At 35.8% G+C, this 24,183-nt stretch overlaps 2 protein-coding genes across 2 annotated transcripts in view; both read right to left on the bottom strand.

The window, feature by feature from the left end:
• The window catches only part of LOC120339924 (uncharacterized), a 125,094-nt gene that overhangs the window by 15,302 nt on the left and 85,609 nt on the right, over positions 1-24,183 (bottom strand). Inside the window, exons 14-18 of the mRNA XM_078116168.1 lie at positions 6,175-6,348; positions 4,796-4,954; positions 4,202-4,363; positions 3,549-3,722; positions 2,176-2,334 (exon numbers count right to left, since the gene is read on the bottom strand). Of these exons, the coding sequence (XP_077972294.1) occupies positions 2,176-2,334; positions 3,549-3,722; positions 4,202-4,363; positions 4,796-4,954; positions 6,175-6,348 (828 nt within the window). The remainder of the gene's footprint in view (positions 1-2,175; positions 2,335-3,548; positions 3,723-4,201; positions 4,364-4,795; positions 4,955-6,174; positions 6,349-24,183) is intronic.
• On the bottom strand, positions 6,376-23,331 carry LOC120331085 (uncharacterized). Its single transcript, XM_078115851.1, has 14 exons — positions 23,196-23,331; positions 22,795-22,923; positions 20,615-20,743; positions 17,548-17,625; positions 17,099-17,173; positions 16,115-16,192; positions 14,874-14,978; positions 14,122-14,157; positions 10,271-11,716; positions 9,336-9,643; positions 8,944-9,102; positions 8,539-8,712; positions 7,846-8,019; positions 6,376-6,393 (listed from the first exon to the last, which is right to left on the bottom strand). Exons 1-14 carry the CDS (start codon positions 23,242-23,244, stop codon positions 6,376-6,378), a joined length of 2,958 nt encoding a protein of 985 aa, XP_077971977.1. The 5' UTR covers positions 23,245-23,331.

Here is a 24,183-nt window from a genome sequence, read left to right as displayed (position 1 = left end):
CGAACATCAGTGCAATAAAGGCGGGTATTTTGGCATTTGAATGTTTGAAGGCTGGTGCCTACTAATACAGAAGAGTGAATTTAGAACTAGAAACACAAGTTGATTTTCTGATATATATCAACATAACGCATCAAAATGTCGTAAAACAGTGAAAAATAAATAATAAGACTCAATTATATGCCATCCATATAATCCCTTTAAAAACATTTCAACACCTCAAAAACAAACTAGCTAAACAATAAGCTACAAATAACAGACCCTTAGGCGAAAATGTTTTTTATTCAAAAAATACGTGGAAAATACATGGATGGAATGTAAATATCTAAAATAAACAAATGTAAATATCCAAAACAAGTCGGGCAGGATCAAATCTAACAAATATTTTTATTTTTAATTGGCTTCACGCCCTATCAAAAAATTGTCTAAGCCATTGTGCCCCACCGTTTGAGAACCACTGCCCTAATAGGACTATCTTCAACAAGCAAAGTAAGAAATGTTAATGTCCAATGCATGACCATGCACGTGAGTTAACCTGTTTGATACTTTGGCAAGATCCTTGTTGTTGCTGACATTTAGGTTATCCAACAAGAATAAATAATTAAATTACGGTAGTCCTTCAATTCATAAATAAGTTGAATATTTATTTGTGAATTTATCAAATTTATTATCAATTTATTATTCTGCCCAGTCTATGCCAGATGTTATGGAAAGTATCTCCCGTTCACTTATGCCATTCCAGGTTTTTATTAACTTCTGATTATCAAAATAGTAGAAACTAGTACTACTTTAAAATACCATGGTGATCTGTAGACATAAAAATATGAGATAAACTGCCCATTCGTATTTAGTTTTGATACGTATTTTTGCAATCTTACAAACTCGTTATCGCTGTTAAACAATTCTCAAGATCTTATATAAAATCCAGTATGGTAGAATTTAATTTCGTACAATAAAAATTACATATAAATTTCAGCAGTAAATCAAAATACATATTCATCGCCTCGAAATCCACGCGGAACAGTCACCTCGATTACAGCACTTGTTAAAAGAGCCGACTTTTTCAACGAATACTGATTTTTCTATTGTGCAAAGTAATCAAACCATGACTGATACAGGCTTGTTTGAATTGTCTTGCTTTATTAATTCAAATGTCTTCAATTTAACCTTGTGGTTTTAGTAACAATATGGTTCTCAACGCCGAACCAACATAATTTGGTGATTTTCAATGCCTAGAGAAGCATTTCAGATTGTCGCGGGCATCCTACAACAGAACTTTTTTGTTTACGGTTTTATTTTCAGTATATTATATTCCTGCTTTTCAATCAAAAAACTTTGCTTTGTGGATTCACTACTTAATTTGCCTTGTTGCCGATAAATGTATTGTAACTCTCACCGGATTCACAATTCTGTGCGAGTACAGGAATTAAGTGATTATCATCGTTATTGTGGCCCAAATTTGTGGATGATTTGTGATTTAGAGAAAATTAACACCAACGTTAAAAGCGTTCAGCGCTGAATAATATGTGATGTACAAAAACAATCGACGACTTTAGCAAAATGAAATCGCATGCGTTATTCGCGAATTTTTCAGTTTTTCAAAAATTTGAAAAAGAGTGGGGGGTTTTCTTTATTCAGTTGGCAATTTTGCATGACAAGGGCAAGAACTTTAATATTTGTTGTTTAAACGGAACAAAGAGCATTGAGGCCTTTTCACCCATTGGGTTTTCACTGATATCAATCTTGTATAACTGAAACATAGATAAATAAATGAATTTCAAGTATCAATGAGATTACATATCTTAATCTCATCATCTTATCCAAAAGTTTTGTAACAGATATGAGTGATAAACCCTGGCTAATCAAGAAAGGCAGTTTCTTGTACAAAAGTAATTGTTTATATCGACCCTAACCCAGCAGTTCTCAAAAGTGGGGTGCAGACAATTTTTTGAGAGGTTGTAAAGCTAATTAAAAATAAAAATATATGTTAAATTTGATCTTGCATGCCTTATCTTGGATATTTACATCTTTGATTTTTGATATTCCCGAAAGAGAAGACTTCACTATCCGAATCTACCAATATCAAACATCATAAAACCAGCTGTTTTGTGTGTATTTTCCAGCCAACTCAACAAAAGAGCAACAGTGGCATGATATTATAATATAACTTGGTCATACTTTTAATCCAGAATGACTACCAAGAGCATCAAGTTTTGCTTTTGTTAGCTGGCAATTTTTTGCAATGAGTTGGTCAACTTCATATTTTGATAAAAGGTCACCAAGAGCATCAAAAGCCTCTTCATCCATTGAATTTTGGCTGATATCAATAATGGATATCTAAAAACATAAAGATAACGAACATCAGTGCAATAAAGGCTGGTATTTTGGCATTTAAATGTTTGAAGGCTGGTGCCCACTAAAACAGAAGAGTGAATTTAGAACCAGTAACACAAGTTGATTTTCTGATATATATCAACATAACGCATCAAAATGTCGTAAAACAGTGAAAAATAAATAATAAGACTCAATTATATGCTATCCATAAAATCCTTTCAAAAACATTTCAACACCTCAAAAATAACTAGCTAACAAAATGCTACAAATAACAGACCCTTAGACGAAAATATTTTTGCTCAAAAAATACGTAGAAAATACACGGATGGAATGTAAATATCTAAAATAAAAAAATGTAAATATCCAAAACAAGTCGGGCAAGGTCAAATCTAACAAATATTTTTATTTTTAATTGGCTTCACGCCCTCTCAAAAAATTGTCTAAGCTATTGTGCCCCACCGTTTGAGAACCACTGCCCTAATGGGACTATCTTCAACAAGCAAAGTAAGAAATGTTAATGTCCAATGCATGACCATGCACGTAAGTTAACATGTTTGATACCTTGGCAAGATCCTTGTGGTTGCTGACATATAGGTTATCCAACAAGAATAAATAATTAAATTACAGTAGTCCTTCAATTCATAAATAAGTTCTTTTTGCGAATATATTCCATATTCGAAATATTATTTGAAAATGTCTTCGGAATAGATGATGGTTTGGGGTTGACCTTCTCTGGATATCAATTTCCGTAATGGATTAGGCCAGAGGTGTGCAACCTTTTTCATTTGCGGGCCAAATACAAGTAACTGGGTGAAGCTACGGGCTGCACATTTATTTAATTCAGACTTTTTAGTAGTTGCAAGCCACAAAAATTGCTTATATTTGCTAGTGATCTTACAGTATCATTATTGATTCTTGCAGAAATAGTGAGATAAAACGCGTAAACTTCTGAAGGAACTGCTATTTAAATTTATTGTCACACCCACTTTAAACCAATTCTGTGAGAAACATGTTTTTGTAATATTTATCGTGTATTTTGCAAAAAATCTTGCTAACTTGTTTTGCTATCGTTCCCTTACTCCGCGTGCCGACCAGTAAGGAATATCTCAAAATGAACGAGGTTGCCCCACAAGACTAGTTGTGATAGGTTTTGCAGTGTGTATTGGAGAAAATATGTAAGAGTGGTGTCACAGTAAAGTTTGTGATATAATACAGACCTTCCCACAAAGTTTGTATTGGCTTAATTTCTTTAATTGCTCTTTATTTGCTTTGGAGAAATCCAACGAATTCATTAGAATTTTTTTGACTCCACTTTGACTTGCAAACTCAGATATTGTGAGACATAGATCAGATGGCATTCGGCTGATGGATTGAACATTCAGAACATTGATCTGAAAATTATTGTATCTGTTGATAAACTACAAGTGTAAAGGTTCCTGGAATATGGAAATATATGGGTATCATATTTTTTCCCAGACCGATCAGATATCATTAAAAATAGCCAATAGCGATATTGCAGTAGGTTATGAAGGTGACTGCAAATGCACATGTTATTTATGTTTACATTTGATATGAAACCAGTATGCACATATGAACATACAAAATAGCAAATAACTGATGGCCCCCACTTGCAACCATTCTATCATTCTATCTATATTTTCCCATTAGTTTTCTCTAGGTAGAGATAAGGATAGGGTAATATTTGGTACTCCTGAGGTATGCGCACCAAGATGGCGCACAAACTGAACCCTTACCTTATACACAACCTGGACCTGAAAATATAGACCAAAAAAGTTGCTGGGAAAAGTCGCTCGCCACCTAGTTTGACAGATTATTTAATTATATATCAAGAAACAATTTAAAACAAAACCTTTAATCCTGAGAGACTTCCAAGAGCGTCAAGTTTTTCTTTTGTGAGTTGGCAATTTTGCATGACAAGGTCAAGAGCCCTATTATTTGCTGTCAATAAAAAACCGAGAGCATTGAAGCCTTTTTCATCCATTGGATTTTCACTGATGTCCAACCTGGATAACTGAAACATAGATAAATAAATGGATTTGAAGTATAAATAAGATTACATATCTAAATCCTATCCAGAACGTTTGGAACAGATACTGGCTCCTGGCTCATTAAGAAAAGTAGTTTCTTGCATAAAAGTGGTTGTTTGTACAGACTCTAGCTTAGACATTATACCGAATGAAAGTGTGATGCTAGATTTTTCGACATTATTATTATTCGACATCATAATACCTTTCACATGGCTACCTCAAACAATTTAATAAACATTTACTTAAAGACACTTTACTACCCAAATTTACCAATATCAAATATAAAATTATTAAATAATATTAAATAATAAATATTATTTATATAAATTATTATATAGAATTGGCTGATTCATGTGTATTTTCCGACTAACTTAACAACTGGTAAACAGTGGCATAATATTACAACTTTGTCATACTTTTAATCCAGAACGACTTCCAAGAGCATCAACTTTTGCTTTTGTTAGCTGGCAATTTTTTGCAATGAGTTGGTCAACTTCATAGTTTAATAAAAGGTCACCAAGAGCATCAAAAGCTTCTTCATCCATTGAATTTTGACTGATATCAATAACGGATATCTAAAAACATAAAGATAACGAACATCAGTGCAATAAAGGCTGGTATTTTGGCATTTGAATGTTTGAAGGCTGGTGCCTACTAACACAGAAGAGTGAATTTAGAACCACTAACACAAGTTGATTTTCTTATATATATCAACATCACGCATCAAAATGTCGTAAAACAGTGAAAAATAAATGATAAGACTCAATTGTATGCTATCCATAAAATCCTTTCAAAAACATTTCAACACCTCAAAAATAACTAGCTAACAAATTGCTACAAATAACAGACCCTTAGGCGAAAATATTTTTGCTCAAAAAATACGTAGAAAGTACATGGATGGAATGTAAATATCTAAAATGAACAAATGTAAATATCCAAAACAAGTCGGGAAGGATCAAATCTAACAAATATTTTTATTTTTAATTGGCTTCACGCCCTCTCAAAAAATTGTCTAAGCTATTGTGCCCCACCGTTTGAGAACCACTGCCCCAATGGGACTATCTTCAACAAGCAAAGTAAGAAATGTTAATGTCCAATGCATGACCATGCACGTAAGTTTAATATGTTTGATACCTTGGCAATATCCTTGTGGTTGCTGACATTTAGGTTATCCAACAAGAATAAATAATTAAATTACAGTAGTCCTTCAATTCATAAATAAGTTCTTTTTGCGAATATATTCCATATTCGAAATATTATTTGAAAATGTCTTCGGAATAGACGATGGTTTGGGGTTGACCTTCTCTGGATATCAATTTCCGTAATGGATTAGGCCAGAGGTGTGCAACCTTTTTCATTGGCGGGCCAAATACAAGTAACTGGGTGAAGCTACGGGCCGCACATTTATTTAAGTCAGACTTTTTAGTAGTTGCAAGCCACAAAAATTGCTTATATTTGCTAGTGATCTTACAGTATCATTATTGATTCTTGCAGAAATAGTGAGATAAAACACGTAAACTTCTGAAGAAACTGCTATTTAAATTTATTGTCACACCCACTTTAAACCAATTCTGTGAGAAATATGTTTTTGTAATATATATCGTGTATTTTGCAAGAAATCTTGCTAACTTGTTTTGCTATCGTTCCCTTACTCCGCGTGCCGACCAGTATGGAATAGCGCAAAATAAACGAGGTTGCCCCACAAGACTAGTTGTGATAGATTTTGCAGTGTGTATTGGAGACTAGAAAATATGTAAGGGTGGTGTCACAGTAAATTTCGTGAAATGATACAGACCTTCCCACAAAGTTTGTATTTGCTTAATTTCTTTAATTGCTCTTTATTTGCTTTAGAGAAATCCAACGAATCCATTAGAATTTTTTTGACTGCCCTTTGACTTGCAAACTCATATATGGTGAGACATAGATCAGATGACATTTGAGTGATGGATTGAACATCCAGAACATTGATCTGAAAATTATTGCATCTGTTGATAAACTACAAGTATAAAGGTTCCTAGAATATGGAAATTTATGGGTATCACATTTTATCTCAGACCGATCAAATATCATTAAAAATAGCCAATGGCGATATTGCAGTAGGTTGTGAAGGAGACTGCAAATACCTATCTTTTCACCTTTAGTTGAGGGCTCAGGACCTTGCTTTGAGCAAACTTGCAACTCTTTCCACGTTAAGTTAAGGACACGGGACCTCGGATCTCTTTTATCAATACTATTTTCACTTTTAGTTGAGGGCCCGGGACCTTGCTTTGGGCAAACGTGCAACTCTATCTGCTATTACCGTCAGTTGAGGACCTGGGACCTTGAATCGAGCAAACTTGCAACTCTTTTGCAAGTACTCTTTCCAATTTTAGATGGGGGCTCAAGATTTTGACTTAGGCAAATATGCAATTATTCTATAAAAACTCTTTTCACCTTTAGTTGAGGGCTCAGGACCTTACTTCAACAAACTTGCAACTCTTCAGAATCCCTCACGATTTTAGTTGGAACCCGAGACTAGACCCAGTTTAGGAGGGCCCGAGACCTTGCTTTGAGCAAACTTGCATCTCTTCTATCAGTACTATTTTCAATTTTAGTTGAGAGCCCGAGACCTTGCTTTGAACAAACTTGCAAAGCTTCTATCAGTACTATTTCTACTAGTTGAGGGCCCGAGACTTTACTTTGAGCAAACTTGCAACCATTCTATCAGTACTATTTTAAATTTTAGTTGAGAGCCCGGGACCTTGCTTTGAGCAAACTTGCAAAGCTTCTATCAGTACTATTTCTAATTTTAGTTGAGGGCCCGAGACTTTACTTTGAGTAAACGTGCAACCATTCTATCAGTACTATTTTCAATTTTAATTGAGAGCCCGGGACCTCGCTTTGAGCAAACTTGCAACCATTCTATCAGTACTATTTTAAATTTTAGTTGAGAGCCCGGGACCTTGCTTTGAGCAAACTTGCAAAGCTTCTATCAGTACTATTTCTAATTTTAGTTGAGGGCCCGAGACTTTACTTTGAGTAAACGTGCAACCATTCTATCAGTACTATTTTCAATTTTAATTGAGAGCCCGGGACCTCGCTTTGAGCAAACTTGCAACTCTTCAAAAGTTTAGTTGAGGACTTGAGACCTTTCTTTGAGAAAATTAGCAACTCTTCGATCAGAACTCTTTACTTTACGCTTCTAGTTAGGAGCTCGGGACTTTGCAACTCCTCTATAAGAACTCTTCCCGCTTTAGGAATTTATGCTCTTTTAGGATTCGGAACCTTGCGTTGAGCAAACACTTTCACCGCTCATTATTATAGCCGACTTTTTTAGCGGATGACTTATTGTACCTTAAAAGTATTTATAGTCTTTCTATAATAATATAATTGTGTTCAACATTACTTCCGATTGCGGTCTCTTATAACAAAATAAAAGCACTACCAATTGAATATAACTATTTCAAAGGTTTTGGACTTAGTTTACCTTTCCACAAACTTTACATTTACTCAGTTCCAACAGTTGCTCTTCGTTTGCCTTGAAGTAATCCCACGGATCTATCAAAAGTTCTTTGACATCATGTTTAGATGCAATCTTGGCAATCGCAAGATACAGATCAAACGTCATGTTTGTGATATTTCGAACATCCAGAACTTGGATCTGATATAAATGAAATTGTTTGCTGGGTGAATAAAAATACAAAACCTCAAAGCTGCATAACTATACTGATGAAACTTGACTTGAGATTTATCTAAGATATTCTCTTCGTAGATACACTGATTTACAAACCACAAACACATCACCATCGCAACCATGGTCCAAATGAATGGAGCAGACAATGCTGAAAACGATAGACTTCAGTTTTTCCAGACAATGTAGCTAGCTCCTCTCCATATCAGTAGCTGCTTATTCAGAGCCTCATTCATAGTGAAAGCCATGATTCCATGAAATAGCGTTTTATGAAAAAAAAACAATAATTGCCAACAATATATTAGTACTACAATAACTACATGCAGGCCATAAAGTTTCAACACTGGCCTGGCTTTTTAAAAGTATACAGTCAAAGTTTGCAAGGCGAGTTGAGTTCTCTTTCCTGTAAGTCATAGTTGGGCGAGAAACAACACTAGGATTGATTAGTGAGTTAAATGGATGTGGGGAAATGCTTCAGATTTAGTTTACCTTTCCACAAACTTCCCATTTACTCAGTTCCAACAGCTGCTGTTTGCTTGCGTTGAAGCAATCCCACGGATCCATCAAAAGTTCTCTGACATCATGTTCAGATGCGAACTTGACAATTGCAAGATACAGATTAAACGTCATGTTTGTAATATTTCGAACATCCAGAATGCGGATCTGAAATATTTAATACCTCTGTTAGGTTGATAAAAATCTAATTCCTCATAGTAACTATACTAATTAAATATAATTTGGAAAGTCTTCCCAGCGAATATTAAAATGTTAATAGAGTTTGAATAATTTAACAAATTTATATAAAAAAAAAAACAGAACGAACTTACTAACAAAAATAAAAACCAAGGATTAGGGAATTGGAATATTGAACCATGTAAAAATTTACATTTCGACCTGCAAATGTGAGTGACTTCCAAGCACACGAAGCTTTTCTTCTGTAAGTGAGCAGCCACGCATAACAAGTCTTCCCACTTCAATGTTTGTCAAAACTGACCCGAAGACATCAAAAGCTTCAACGGACATCGGATTTAAGCTGATATCAAGTTTCGACACCTGTTGGAATACAATACAAATTAATATCTGACGCAATAAATCAAGTTAAGATATGTTCGTGGCGCTGTTTGTATAACTTTGATGATTTTAATATTTTAAGGTAATCGACTAAATATACCGTAGTTTGACTGATGGGAGATACATTTTTATCTTACAATGTGAATGTAAACATATTCCTTGCATTATGTTCGTCAACGATAATATGTAATATAGGTTTTTTACTAAACACTTGCCTTCACTATAGAACCTTTCAAGTTGAACTCGAAGATGTTTATTATTTCTGCATTGAGCTCACAATTGACGAGGCGAACTTGTTCAAGATGGCCACAACGTCGCATTACAAATGACATTGCGCACATTCCTGCTGAAGTGAAAGACTCATTTTCGAAGTTGATTTCCTGAACATGGGATCTAATGAGCTCGGCATCATTGGCTTCATATAACGCACCAAACAACTCCAACTTCTGATAGGATTTCGTACATTGATTCATCTTAGTTGAGAGTGCACGTTTGAGACAATTTTGCTTCTCTTGTCTAGCCACTGGCGAAAAAAAAACGTTTTAAAATATCCAGGAATCACATATTTCTCATTGGGTAATGTGACATCTGTAAAATTACTCATTCATGTCACAAACCACGGCACCCGTTATGTTACTAATACATTGTTATTTTAGGTAAATGATTACTTTCTATAAATGACAAATGGTGGATGTTGCATAACATAGGATGTACGTATGTATCTCGAGGGGGGGGGGGAAAGCCGATAAGACAACTCAACCATATGGCGAACCACGGCCTCTCATCCAGTTACCATTCCATGTCAGGTATGAGAATAGTTAGTTCTTTGTTTTCAGATGCATGGACTTGATGGTGGAAGAAGCCGTAACCGATCAGCAGTTACGTACACCACCCCACGGCGACGAGGAGTCCATCAATCCTCTCGCATACAACTAAGCCCGCATGGGATTCGAATCTGCGAACCCTCGCAGAGCAATTGGAGGTGCGGTGGCGAGCGTATTTCGTCGTGCCAACCACTCAGCATTAACCACTTAGTCATCCCAAAGAGTCATACAGTAGGGTAATCAGAGTAGCTTATTGCAAAAGTGCTCTTCGCATTTAGCACAATATGGTAAATTTTTATGGACTTGAATGTCCTAATTGCACTTACCAATTGTAAGACCATTGATGATCTGAGTTTTAATTTTTTGATCGAAAACAGTTCCACATAAGAGCCGTAGAACAACGGACCAGTGATCTTTGCAAATTTCGTTAGTGACGAATGCTTGGAAAGTTGCGAGATTCATGTTGGCGATGTATAGAGCAGCTAACATTTCTTGAAGGATTTGATGACTGAAGAACATCAGAGTGTCACCTTCTAAAAGACGTTGATTCAGCAGTGTACCACCTCCAGGTACTTCTATGATTAGATCGCTTACTATCTCTTTTGTAAGTCCTGCTTTCTCTAGATCGTTATTGGTAAAAATGACTCGCTTTTCTCGAGTTCCTTCGAAGGACATTTTCATCAAACTGTGAAAAGCTGTTTTAATCATTTTCTCTTGAGTGTGTGAGGAACGCATGAAGATATGAAGTACTTGTGTCATTACATCGGTCATTGTATTAGGTAGATTCTTTGGGTTGGATTTGTGAACGATCGCATTGAAAATCAAGAATAAAGGGACAGAAGATAATGGCACGAGTGCAGGTGACTGAAATGTCATCTTTTTCCAGGATTCTTCCCCTGTTTCACCTACAACTGCAGTAAATAGTTTTTTGGTGTCATCACGTTCAAGGCCAGCAAGAGCAATAATTAATGAAGGTCGAAGCTTCAGAGGAAGGGATGCCATCCTGTGTTCACGTGAAGAAATAACTAATGTTACATCGGGAAACAAATTGCCTGATAAGATATTAAACATGATTGTGGCTGTACTTGATTTATCAGTATATGTCATTTTATTGTAATTTCCCTCTAGATTCCATATAGCCTGATCCAGGCCATCAATGAAGAAAATTGCTTCTGATTGGTGTTTCTGAAGCCATTTATATCCCGCTCTTAAAGTTTGTTTTGATAGATTGGGTGCAAAGTTTCCGAAAAGCAGAGTACATGGAGTTAAAGCTTCTTCTGGAGTTAAACCATAAGAAACAAGAAAGTCTCTGAAATTCAAGTGATGAACGAATTTGAATCCATTTTTCTGTTTCTTGAACAACCGAGCAAACAATCCTATTTTTGCTTTAGATTCGTTATCCAGTTCATTAGCAACGAGAACGCCTCTTGCAGTACGCTTCATCATTGTTGACTTGCCCCCTCCAGCTTGACCCACTAGTCCTACGCATCGGCAACCTTCCTCACATAGCTGTTGGACTAGTTCATTTGGTGAGATCACTTCGCCAATATTTTCATTCGCCTCTGTGACAGCAAACTCTTGTTCCTTCCTGTACTCTGTGGTCTTAGGTGCCATTTCACCACTAAAGAAACCATTCGCCTGCTTCAGCTGAGGATTGACCTCAAAGTCAGGTTCGTCCAAGTTTTGTTCTTTATAGTTTTCTATAATGTTGACTGCTGTTTCGTTCCATGTCCTCTCATTGAAATAATCAATGAAGCTTCTCTCATTACGACCTGAAAAGAACAATTTTAGTTAAGACTTGAGAATAGTGGAATAGTTTGTTTAATATTTAAAGAATGGGGTTTATGTCAATGTATGTTTCCCCATGTGACTGTTTATTTCCGCAGCATTGGTTAATCAGCAAAATATCAAAGGTGAAATAACAAATCACATTTAGCAGTCGCTCAAACGCTTATTTCACCTAGACAGGTTTTCAAGCAAAGTCGTTTTCGTAATTTTGCTAGTTATTTGTCAGATTTTAGTTGTGTTTCCGAAATTAAATATAAATTAAATAAATTGAATAGTTATTTGATCTTCCAAGTAGTTTTAGTCTAGTTGCAATAGTCAAAAATTAGTCTGAAAAAAGCTATGAGTGAATAAGTTTTTATTGATATATCCCAGTGGTTCCGGACCGGTGCCGGTCCGCGAAGCTTCTTTGCCGATCCGCGAGAAATTATGTTGTTTTAATGTTTTTATGCCGTCACAATCGCTTTACCGTAGACACAGTTGCGTTGGCTCATTACGCAATTATCTTCCGCCGTCATTCATGACATCTTGGCGCCGAGCATTCACTCTTTTAGACTCCGATTCATCGCGAATGCGCTCCATCAAATCACGCAAAATTAAGAAGCCTCAAAATCGGCACGCGTGCTTTTTCTGTTCTGCGTGCTTTTCCCGATTAATATGACCATCCATATAAAACGTAATGCATATCTCCTTTTTTAAACCAGAAAACAGTCAGGAACAGTATAATATTCCAGTAAAACATGCGACCCCACACGTGGTCACGAGACGCGCAAAAAAGCATGGGCCGCAGAGATCTTTTTCAGACACAGTAGGATTTTGAGCCTGTTGCCAAGTTATCGACGACTTTGTCATTGTAATGCAAATTCATTTTGTTTGAGGCGTCGATCAACTGTAGAGGTATTAATATGATGAACCCAATGAAAAAGAAAAGGCTTGATTAAAATGGTGATTCTACTTTACAGTCCAGATTAAAAAAGAATTACTTATCACAAACTCAGATATCTCTTGATAACGAATACCCATCGCCAAGTAATCGAGCAATCAAACTGTTGTCTGTCTTTTCAGCCAGTTACTGCGTTATGCGAAAAAACATTTTCATCACTAAATTCAATTAAAACGAAGCAAAGAAATCGACTGCACGCGGCTGCAGAGCTATGTGTTGCAAACACTTCTTTGAGGCCTCTTTTGCAATCTTATATTGGAAACGAAATTCTCACAGGAGTTATTGCGTTTGTACATGATTTGGCATGTACCTGTTTTTTATGTGAGATATTTATTGCGTGCCTTTCCTACGCATAATGGGTGCCCAGCACTTCATTTCATTACACAAATATATGGTATTATTTTTTGTTTCACTTATTTTTAATTTTTGGTCGGCACATAGTTTTTCTCCGTGTGAAATGTTTTTAAGTGTGCTTTTTTTATTATCTAGAAGCATATCGAGTGCCTGGCATTGCATTATATTAGACAAAAATATGTTATTCTTTTCTGTTCCGGCCATTTTAATTTTTTGCTGGTCCGCGAGTAAATTTAATCTAATTTTACCGGTCCGCCAGGGTAGAAAGGTTGGGAACCGCTGAATTATATCTTATTGAATCTACAGTCTGAAGCTTTTTATGAAATTTAGCATTGGCATGAGCTTCTTTTCAGTCGATTCTCAAGACTCTTGAGACAAGAATATTATTAATTCTTATATATTTCTGATTTTTATCATACTAGAGGATTTCGATTTTCGACAATCTTGGCATTTGTACATAGTATGTATAGGCAATGACAAATAAGCCCTGCTGTTCAGGATATTTTTTTTTTTTACTATGAGATATGAAGAAATGTTTACATTGATTACGATTCATGTTACCGGTAATCTACTTTTCATACATAATTAAATGACACAACTACTGCTATGTTTGTACCAGTTAAAGTATTCAAAAATAAATTCACTAACTAATATAATACCTTTATGTAACATCACAACAAAACGGTGATGTCACAAGAGTTATGAACCAAGGAAAATACGTCATCGACATCACTATTAAATAACAAAACTCTAGGTCAGAGGTGTGCAACCTGCGGCAGGCTAAATGTGCCCCACATAGAAGTGCCAATTTGAATAATGAGTGGCCAGCAGTTCAGTTATCCCACCTACAATAACCAGGAGCAGTTCAGGTATCCCTCCAACAATAACGTAGAGGAAAAATCGTCTGAAACCATGCTAGTTAATTGGGGGTGCGATATCGAGCATGTTTCTTAAGATTTGCACAATGAGAAAACCGTCAAGCCAAGCCACTGCAACGCTACACCTGTTTGCTGCAAAAATATATTTCATTTTTGTGTAAGAAATAGTAATATTGGTTTGTTAAAGAAGAATTGGTATTCAATCGAAGATGCTCACCTCTAAAAAGTTTTTCTTTTGCTTGCTTTAGGGGGCCTGAAAAAAAAAAGAATAGGTTAGCATAATGATAGATTTTCAATAATCTAAAAGGCTAATTCTTGAAAATTTGATACTAATGAAGTAGGCTGTATTTGGGTTTTCAACTTTTATAAGTCTCGAGCTCGTTTCAGACACACATGCTGAAATACTGTAAATTTATACTTAAACTAACATGAAGAATCGCCTTGAAAATACATACTAACAAAATTGGTCATAATTTTTAAATATGAATGGAGTAAAATAAATGGATGAAATTATACAAGAAATATTGAACAATAGAGTAGCTCACCCCAGAGATTAGGATAAATAGCAATAACATTTCTGACAATTATGGCAAAGAACATTGGCTATTTCGTAAGGGGAGTATGCTATTAAGACAACAAAGATTTGTATGCTTTAGGGCAGAGCCCATGGCCTCCCAACGGGGCCACAGAGGATTTCAAAGGGGATATATTGCTACACACAAAACTGATTTTACTTTTCACCACGGAAACCCATCCATTTCTCGATAAGGTTATTTTACAGGGTGTTTCAATTTGTTGAGCATGAATTATTACAACATAATAGGAATTCAAATCTACCTATCAAAATACAACTATAAATACCACTGGAACGATAAACATGGGGGCTATGAGTGCTAAAACCCCCAAAAAGGGGGTATCACAGGCAAGGCAAAGGTTGGGAACCACTGTTTGAGGCACATCAAGACATACCTGGTGAGGGTGCTTCCACTTCATAGACAGTAACGAATGTTGCAGCAACTGGCGATGGTTGATGGATCGGGACTGAAGATGTTGAAGGATGCAAGAAAGCTGAATCTTGAAAGAAATATGAATTTATGCTTGAAAAAGTTAATTATCTAGCCATGTAATAAAAGTCAACATTTTGGAGATTTTATCATCACAAAAAAAGCTGTTCCATCGTGGTGGCCAAAAGCGAGCCAGACATCATTACCAGAAGATATAAAATCCTCAGTGACAGACATTCTCATTGTCGCTTTGACAGTAGTTAGACATACAAATAGTGCAGGAAGTTTGCGTACCTTCAGGCTGTCAATATACCACTATGTATTTTCGAATAGAGCAAAATGCGTTATCAATGTTTAATAAGTTGTTTTTTCTTATCAAAGTAAAATTGCGGTTATTTTGTAAACATGAGTTTGAAAAGAAAGCTGACGAATTCACCCAGACGTTTAACTGGATGTGGGATGGAAAATACCACCAATGCTTGCTTGATAGGTTGGCAAGTTGTGTCTGTGACAAGGGAATTTAATTTTAAACGGCATTTTGTGTCTTGTGAGCATTGATCATTTTTCAAAGTTAGGATTTTGCTTTGAAATCCTTAACGATGTTCGAAAGCACATACATTTGTGGAAGCACTTTTTCCATTATGAAGAGTCTGAAATTTTAAACTATGTTGATATGGAAATACTTTCGCAAGTTTCAGGAAGTTTTTGCATGGGTTAGCTTGATAAATAATGATACTGTTCAATGTGTTCGCACAATAAAAGTTTTTGGCCCGCAAACAATGCAATGATTTTGTGGCCCCTGGAGCCAACAACCTTGGGCCACACTATAGGATAGGATTAAGATGTTTAGGAAAAGAAAGACAATAAGCCCGCTCAATCACCCATAACCTCTTGAACAGTTACCAGTTCAAGTTATTTGTTTCAGTCAGATACAGGAATTTAATGGTGGATGAAGCCGTAACCAACCAGCAATTATGTGAACCACCCTCTGGTGACAGGAAGTCAAGTAATCCTCTCGCATATAATTATCTCCAAAAAATTAGAACTTGCGAACCCACACAGATGAACCTGACGTGAGGTGGTGAGCATTGTTCTTATCTTTTTAGTACAATGCGCCATGCCCCCAAGCTTGCTTTTATATCAAAATTAGCAAGCAATAGCATTTTGACAATCACTTTGGTCTAACTCAAAAAAAAAATTAATTACCTGTATTTTCTATGTTGATGTTGACAGGGCCATGAAAATGTGTGGTTGCTCCTTTCCCTTTAGTTATCGTTGCTTCACCTAAAAAATTTATTTAGAGAGGCCTCAAGTATAATATACCACCAATACATAGATTATTTTAAAATATGGAGCATCAGAATTTTCAATCTCCATCTATAATAAACATACCCATTTAGTGATTTATGCCGATTGTACAAAGTTAGAGAAACAACCCAGGGGATACAACGACAGCAGTTAACAGATGTACAGCTCATTCTTATTAACTTTAATTCACAATTTTTTCAATGCTTGAGTTAATGAATTGTTTAGGACTCTTGCTACTTTTATTAACAATAAATTTTTGTTTGACTATTATGCTTCTCCCGAAACAAGCATGTTCTGATCCAACAGACTTTGCTAATTAAAAAAGACTCATAAGTCATGACTAATATATGTGAGAATTATTAGTCAGTGGAGCATGAAATATCGACTAATATTTTTTACATTTTTGTCGGTGCATAATATGCACCCTCATATTAAGAAGACAACATGTCACCTTGAAAGTGCGTATTAAACGTGGAAAATACTGTGATTTGAAACAAATAAGAGGAACTATTTATTCAGTGCTTCCCAACCTAGGGGTCGCGATCCTCAGCGGAGTCGCCTGAAAATGCTCTTGGGTCGCTTTGTTTTGAACAAAGAATTAGAAGTTATTCAGTTTATTTTCTAGGAAATTTAATTGTTTATTTTGTATTGAAGTGTTATCAATAATAATTGAAATGTGGGAATTAGCAAAGTGTTAAAACTTGTCAACTTACATTTGATATACAATCATGCAACCACACACGTTTAGTATTAGAGCATATTCTTGCAACGTGAAATGTTACAAAATTTATCCTTTAAATATGGATCACTCAAAAAAAGGTTGGGAACCACTGGACTAATCTGTTCAAGAACTTACAAACAATCCAATTACCAAGTGCTTACCTGCAGTCATGTGAATGTTTGATGAAGCAATTTCAACATTGGCATCTTGCTCTGCTTGCAAATATGTTGCAGAACCTGAAATGAAGAATAATGAATAGGGATGAACTTATAAAATGAAATTTATTGACAGTGAAAAAAGCAGCATTATGTCTAATCTCGTGATACAGACAACGCAGCTGTTTAGAGAGAACTATCAACTTTGAGGGTATGAAAACATATCCAGAGTCCAGATAGGTGAGATAACACTCGGTATGAAAAACTACCATGTCAACTTTCAACCGATTTCATTTGTAATAAAAAAAGTCATAGTATGTGATACTGCAAGGCGGATCTGACACATTTTATAAAAGCTTCAGGGTTGCCTCCATGTTGACTAAATGTAGCATTTCTAATTTCGATTAACTGGAAACCAATAGCACTACATGAGAACAAACTATAAATACATTCACCTGCCACAAGCACATCTTCATTGCTTATTTTCAAATTTACGTTTCGCTGCTCTCTGCTTTGCATATGCGATGACAAACCTGAATTTGAATATGATAAATGTTGTATAAGGTTAGAGAGAAAAATTTTCCATATTTGGTATTCTATGGTTGCCTATCGTTGTCACGCTTGAAATGAGAAAAAATCTCAAAAGCAAAAAAAATTGAAAATATGAAATTTGTAAAAAAAAAATTAAAAAAAAAAAAAAACTGTTTTTCATCCTACTACACCTATTCAGTATGATGGGTGGGATAATCAAACACTGACGATGCATACTTTTAAATTATAATTCAATGACTTCTTTTAATTTTTCAGATTAAAATCTATTTAAACAGTTCTAATGAATACGAACGTGCACAGAGAAACATCACAGGATTGGGAGTCATATTCGCTCTGTTTAATGCATGTATGTGATAACTCCCTCCTCGTCGCATGGTGCTAGAGGGTCAAAATGAGGAAACAAGGCTTACTGTAACTATATACCTCGCTTATATTATAATTTGAGTTTCACTTTCGCAAAGATTTCATGACATACAAAATTCAATGGTATTGAAGCTGGAACTCCAGATCAGAGGATAAAATGAAGTTCTGGAAAATTTGTAATTTCCCCCTAGCTCCCAGACTTATGGGCAGGATCGTCAACCAAAAAAAAAACGGTGGCGTGTTCACACATTGTTACATCTGATAACCTTTGATTTTATCATTATACTAAATCAGTGTTTCCCAACCCGAATCCGCGGTGCCAAATGAGGCCGCGAAGTGTTTGAATGGGTCCGCAACTAGCCAGAAATTCACTGCGGGCCGCAAACGTTTTTGCAAAAGTTAACTATCAGCCAAGTTACGATTTACGTTAAAATTCACATAAAACATAAAAAGCAAGTTTATTCACATAACATTAATCAAGTCAATTATTACTAGTTACCGAGTATGGCTGGGCATATATTCGAATATTCAACTATTAGAATAGCAATTCACTATACGAAAATTTGGTAACAGGTGACGCGACAGGTCGAAACGATTGGATTTCACAACTCACTTGCGAATTTCCGACGGCGACGAAAACCCGAGCACACACGCCTGGTGTTTCTCGCGAGTTCGAACAACGAGAAATAATTTCTTTTTAGTAGGTGGTATTGGTGGCAACCCAAATATTCTAAATTGAAAAGGGCAATACAAAAAAATTTAAATAAAACGGAGAACACCATAACTTTTGTTTTATAATTGTACGCGACCGATTATAAACGCTTCTTTAGACATTGCAAATCGCAAAATTTCGGGTGATACTGGAGTATTATATGTACCAGGGCTTTTTCCCTTAGGCTTCCACATTGGTACGTACAGTACTGGAGCGCCATAGGTGTTGTACGAACAGCTCAGTTTTGTTGAATTCACAAAAATACGAATCAAAACAAAATATAATCGGGCACATTACCACGCATTTTTGTGTCCACGGATTGTCATCATATTTTCTGATTAGTATTGCTTTTATTTCGTCAACACAACCGCAGATTAAAATGATTACCATTAAATTAATATTAAAGTAAGGCGTTATTTTTTATTTAGAAATATACTTTAAATATATATTTAATAAGAACTAATTCAAGTTGTACTTTTGGAAATTTATAGCAGATAGGATTTTTATAACGGCGATAACAAATTTGCAAGATCTCTAAGAATATGTATCAAAACTAAATATAATCGGGCAATATGTTAGCAGATTGCTATGGCATTGTCGTAAGTCGACTCAACCGCGAGTTACCAGGAACACAATTAAAATAGGAAGACATTTTAAATTCTCGTCGTTGCCATGGATTGAATATAGTGCGATAGAAAAGGCCATTATACACTAAAAAAATCGACTCTGCTTACGGACGCGTAATTGCGCGAAATTCCGATTTTGAAATTCGTTCAAATTCCGTTGTGTTTGGTTTTATTGCTTCTTCACACGAACGGTTGCAATAAACGCACCTTGAGTCCGCAAAGGTTTTCACCGGTGAAAAATTAGTCTGCGACCAAAAAAGGTTAGGAAACGCTGTACTAAATATTCAGAATGCCATTCAAGTATCTATTCAAGTATCTGATATCGCGGGACCTGTGCTGTTTTTCTTGGAAATGGTGTCCGGCGTCACTAAATGAACATTTCAAATTCCGGGAGAATTTGCCTATGGTTCTTGCTGACATACCAAAATGACAAATTTTACAAAAGTATTTAGGTTAATTTAATTTCTAAATCTTGCTTAAGCGGGCTAATACCGCCTCGTAAATATGGATGTTAAAACAAATTATCCAACTGGACTTGACATCAACATTTAATTTTACATTTTCTAACTAATTTATCATCTTAATTATGTCCATTTTCCTTTTTTCTAAAATGCCTAAAAAAGTAACTAATTTTCAAGTGCCTACTTTCAGTCCGTCCCCACATATACCTCAGATGCAACTTGAATTATTATTCCGAAGTATGAAGACTAACTAAAGCAAAACCCGATCTCCTCTAACGTATTCAAACCTACGAGTGGTCTAAAAAATCAGCACAAGCAGCTTCAAGCCTGATTTGAACAAACCTTTGGACGCCTGCAGTAGCCTGCATTAGTCCGATTTATCATTGTGTCATTTGGTACAATAGATGTTTGTTGTACATTATCTGTTACGCTAGTTTTTTGCAAATAAACTGTTTTAATTCCTAGTTTCATATTGAGCCTCTTGTCCAATAAGCAAGTCTGTTATCTGGAACTGGCCAACTCAAAAAAGTAATTGCCCACACTTGCTCTACATGCTCAGAAGCCACATTTGATTATGTAATGAAACTTATATTGTCTTAGTGAACAGAAGTATGAATTTATTGCATACAAAATGTCTCCCAACTGCAAGTCCAATTTACCCCCAGTTAAGAACCTCTGAATTAGAGCATTGAAACTATGTCAGTGCCACAGGTTGAATATATTTGGTTTCCCCACTTCACCTAAGATGGGATAAATTAGTTCTATATTGCTCTGTATGAAAATACTCGACATTATTCTTGGTTCATACCTGATGAAGAGGAAATTCCCTTTTTCTTCATTTTTGGTTCGGGAGATGGTGCATCATCCTGCACTTGATGTTGTGGTGCAGGCGCATCATGTTGTAGTTCAGCTTGTGGTGCTGCTGCAGGTGGTGCTGCTGAAATAAAAGTATAAAGTTAGACAATACCGGGATTATGTTGCGTGATAAAAGTACAATTTTTCTAAACCAAAACTACCATCCAGACTTTCCCCTAAAAAATTACCATTAATTAATTGAGCATGTCAGTGCTATATATTGTCCGATAACACATTTTTCATATCCAGATGTAACCTAATTTTCTGGACCATGGTTGTGGAGAAGAATATTTTTAACAAAAACTTTTAATATAAATTGACACAAAGCACTCTTTGTGGCTGTCCCCTTTTTTATGCTATAGGCAAACAAAACATATGGTGCATGTCTGTACAAAGAAACTTCCAAAAACCGTGTTAATTCATTTAGCATTTCGGGGCTGTCCATTAGGTTTAAAGGAAGCGTGATAAAAAAAAAATTTCAATTCACCTTGATGAACTTTATTTGCCTAAATTTGTCTTTTTTAAAGTTTACTCGTGTCATAAAACAAATAATCACTCCAGCATGGTTAGATAGCTTTTTCCTAAGGTCTTCCAACTGAAGTTCCAATAGCATTATAATACCTAGTTTAAATTTCATAAACACTTGTCGACTGGTGACGATAAATATACCAATAACACTCGCCACAACGAATTCTGCGTCCTATTAGTATGAAAGGCACTAGTTCACGGAAACTTATTGAAAGTCAATGGCAAGCATAATATTTTAATATTACATACATAACCATAGAAAATACAAGCCGGTAGCCGCCCAAGATCTCCACTGATTCATGAGGGGACCAGCATTTCAGTAAACCGTTACCATCCACCAAAATTGCACCTATAACAACTGCGTACTGCGGAGACTGGGATAACAAAACTGCCAGTTCATTTTGAGCACTGCACGTCTCAGTGGTATTCTTTTCTTGAGCGATATACTGAGGATAATAAGTAATCATGTTCACTAAATTTTCTAAGGCTTCACCTGTTTTTGGATTAACGACATGAAAAATGGCTTGTTTGAAAGAGTATTTACTTCTGCGAGTGGTAGCAATCTCCAAATTTTAATTTTGGAGGTTGTTTACAAGATATTGTTGACAAATTGTGAAAAACTAGACGGTCAGCGTATTTTATCTCTGATACCTTGGAAACAAAACACCAATCCAGACTTTCGATGACGCACACATTCCTAAGGTGACAGCATAAGCCATGTGAGAAATTTCAACCAGATCGGCACAGTAGTTTAGAGGCTACAACTAAACACAGACAAACAGACAGAAAGACTAAAAACAAGGGTCTCCTAGGACGGAGATCCAATAAAAAATTAAAAACCGCCCGAGTTTACTGCAAGTATAAAGAAATTCATTGGCGAAAAGTAACAAGTCGACATGAGATTACCGTATTTGCTCGTTTTGTAGCCCGGGCCCCTATTTTTTTTAACCAACTTACTTACCGGGCCCTTATTCAAACCAGCCCTTATTCAAGCACGGGCGCTTGTTATTTTCGATCGTTACAATAATTAATATATTGTTATTTCCAGTTTTCAATTATGATTTAAACGAGAATAACGAGTATTTTGACTTATTCTACGCACCGCAGGTACAAATTCGCAAAAGAAGAAAAGTTTTGCGATGCCCTATCATTTGAAACGACACATTTGGGCGTCGCGACGCCCAGTTTGAGAACCATGGTGTTACGTAATCAATGCTATCTGTTATGTACGTGGACGCCTAAGGCGTGAGTGTTATCTACCGGCGCTTAAAATTCAACAGCGTTGTGACAAAAGCGCTTCTTATTTCCTATTATTCTATACCACTGAAAAATCAGCTTTTACATCGGGCGGGTATTCAATCACCGGCCCTTATTTATTTTTATGTTCTGTTCACACGGGCGGCTATTCAAACGGGCCTCTAATCAAGATTGTGCGGTAAAACGAGCATATACGGTATTCATCTCAAATAGTCCATTTTACCAGGGAAATCAGAGTGAGACAGCAAAGAGAGACAAAAGTATTTTCACTTGAATTTTCCTAACTATGTACGTATGTCTCAACTATGTATGAACATGCCATTCACACCCTATATTAAAAAAAATTACCATTATCTCCAAAATGCATGTGAAGGTTCACATTGTCTACATGAATCACTTCTGCTTGAGCTTGAACTACGTCTGCCTGAGCAACAATCTGATTTACATGTCCTGCATGCAGTTCATCGATGTGTGCCCCTGAAACAAAGTATATTTTAAGAACCATATTATGTATTTCTTCTGATAAAACAAAAATATAGGTTTATGATTCAAGCTATGGTCAGCGTCCTTTGCATTATAGCGTCAGCGTCCTTTTCAAAAAAGGTTCTAACAGAGCTTGAGCCATTGAACTAAATTAGTGAGCAATACTGCAACTAGTAATCAAACATCAAAAAGATATAAACATAACTTATGTTCTAAATGACGAGCTTGTTCTGAAATTTTTTGATGTAAAAATTACAAATACATACCTAGAATGTTCACATTAGCTCCCTCTTGTGGTTGATTCTGATCTGCCATTTTTTCCAGACAAAAGTCGAAACGTGGGAGATATGCTGCCAAGTACTAATTTCAAGTATAATTATATATAATATTTAATATCTGTTGAACATAAAAGAACAAATTTTGAAAAGTCAGAGAAAGTTATAGTTACGAAAACAATGAAAACAAAAAATCTCAGCCTGGAAAAACAAAATTAAAAATAACCATAGCATGCCTTCCAACCCCATGTTAACAATAATAATGCCAGACTACACATGACAGTTTAAAGCTGACAAGTTCACTATAAATTTGGTTACAGGGCTTCACAGAGAGATAACACATTTTGCATTCACTGCCATCCTGTTTTTCCATATAAGGAATTATTATTTCCATCAAATGGCATTTCATGTAAGTACGCCGCGACGGTGTGGCTCATCGTACTAAGCGTTAGAAATACGCTCGCCACCGGAATGCTGTACCCTCGTCACTGTAGAGTGGGTCACGTGAATGCTGGTCACCCACGACTTCATACACCATCAATGCATCTGGAAAAATACCTAACTAACTAATCCTTACCAGACACAAACTGGTAAACGGATGAGAAGCCGTGGTTAATCATACGATTAAGCGGCCTTTCCTCTTCCCTGAGATAAATATGTAAAATGTACAGTCATGGCTTCTTCAACAGACCACATACATAAATCTTCTATAGCCAGTAAGCTATCTTATATATGAAATAGACTTAGTAAGTAACCTATTTTAAATTCCTATCCAATAAATAAAATAAATTATTCAGTGTTCAATGCTAGAACACAACTCAGAAATAGGCTGACTTAGAAATAGACAATAAAATGATTGGTAAAAAAAATAAATGAAAACTGATTATGAAATCAGGAGAGCAAACAAAACCTTAGATAAGGTTTAAAACGTACAGAATGTATATAAGATGGAAGGTTTTGCCAAGAAGAAGTGGTACGT

The sequence above is a fragment of the Styela clava genome, chromosome 9 (genome assembly GCF_964204865.1).
Source record: "Styela clava chromosome 9, kaStyClav1.hap1.2, whole genome shotgun sequence".
Lineage (NCBI taxonomy): Eukaryota > Metazoa > Chordata > Ascidiacea > Stolidobranchia > Styelidae > Styela > Styela clava.
Note: the sequence above shows the minus strand (reverse complement) of the source record. Positions and strands in the feature narration are given on the sequence as shown.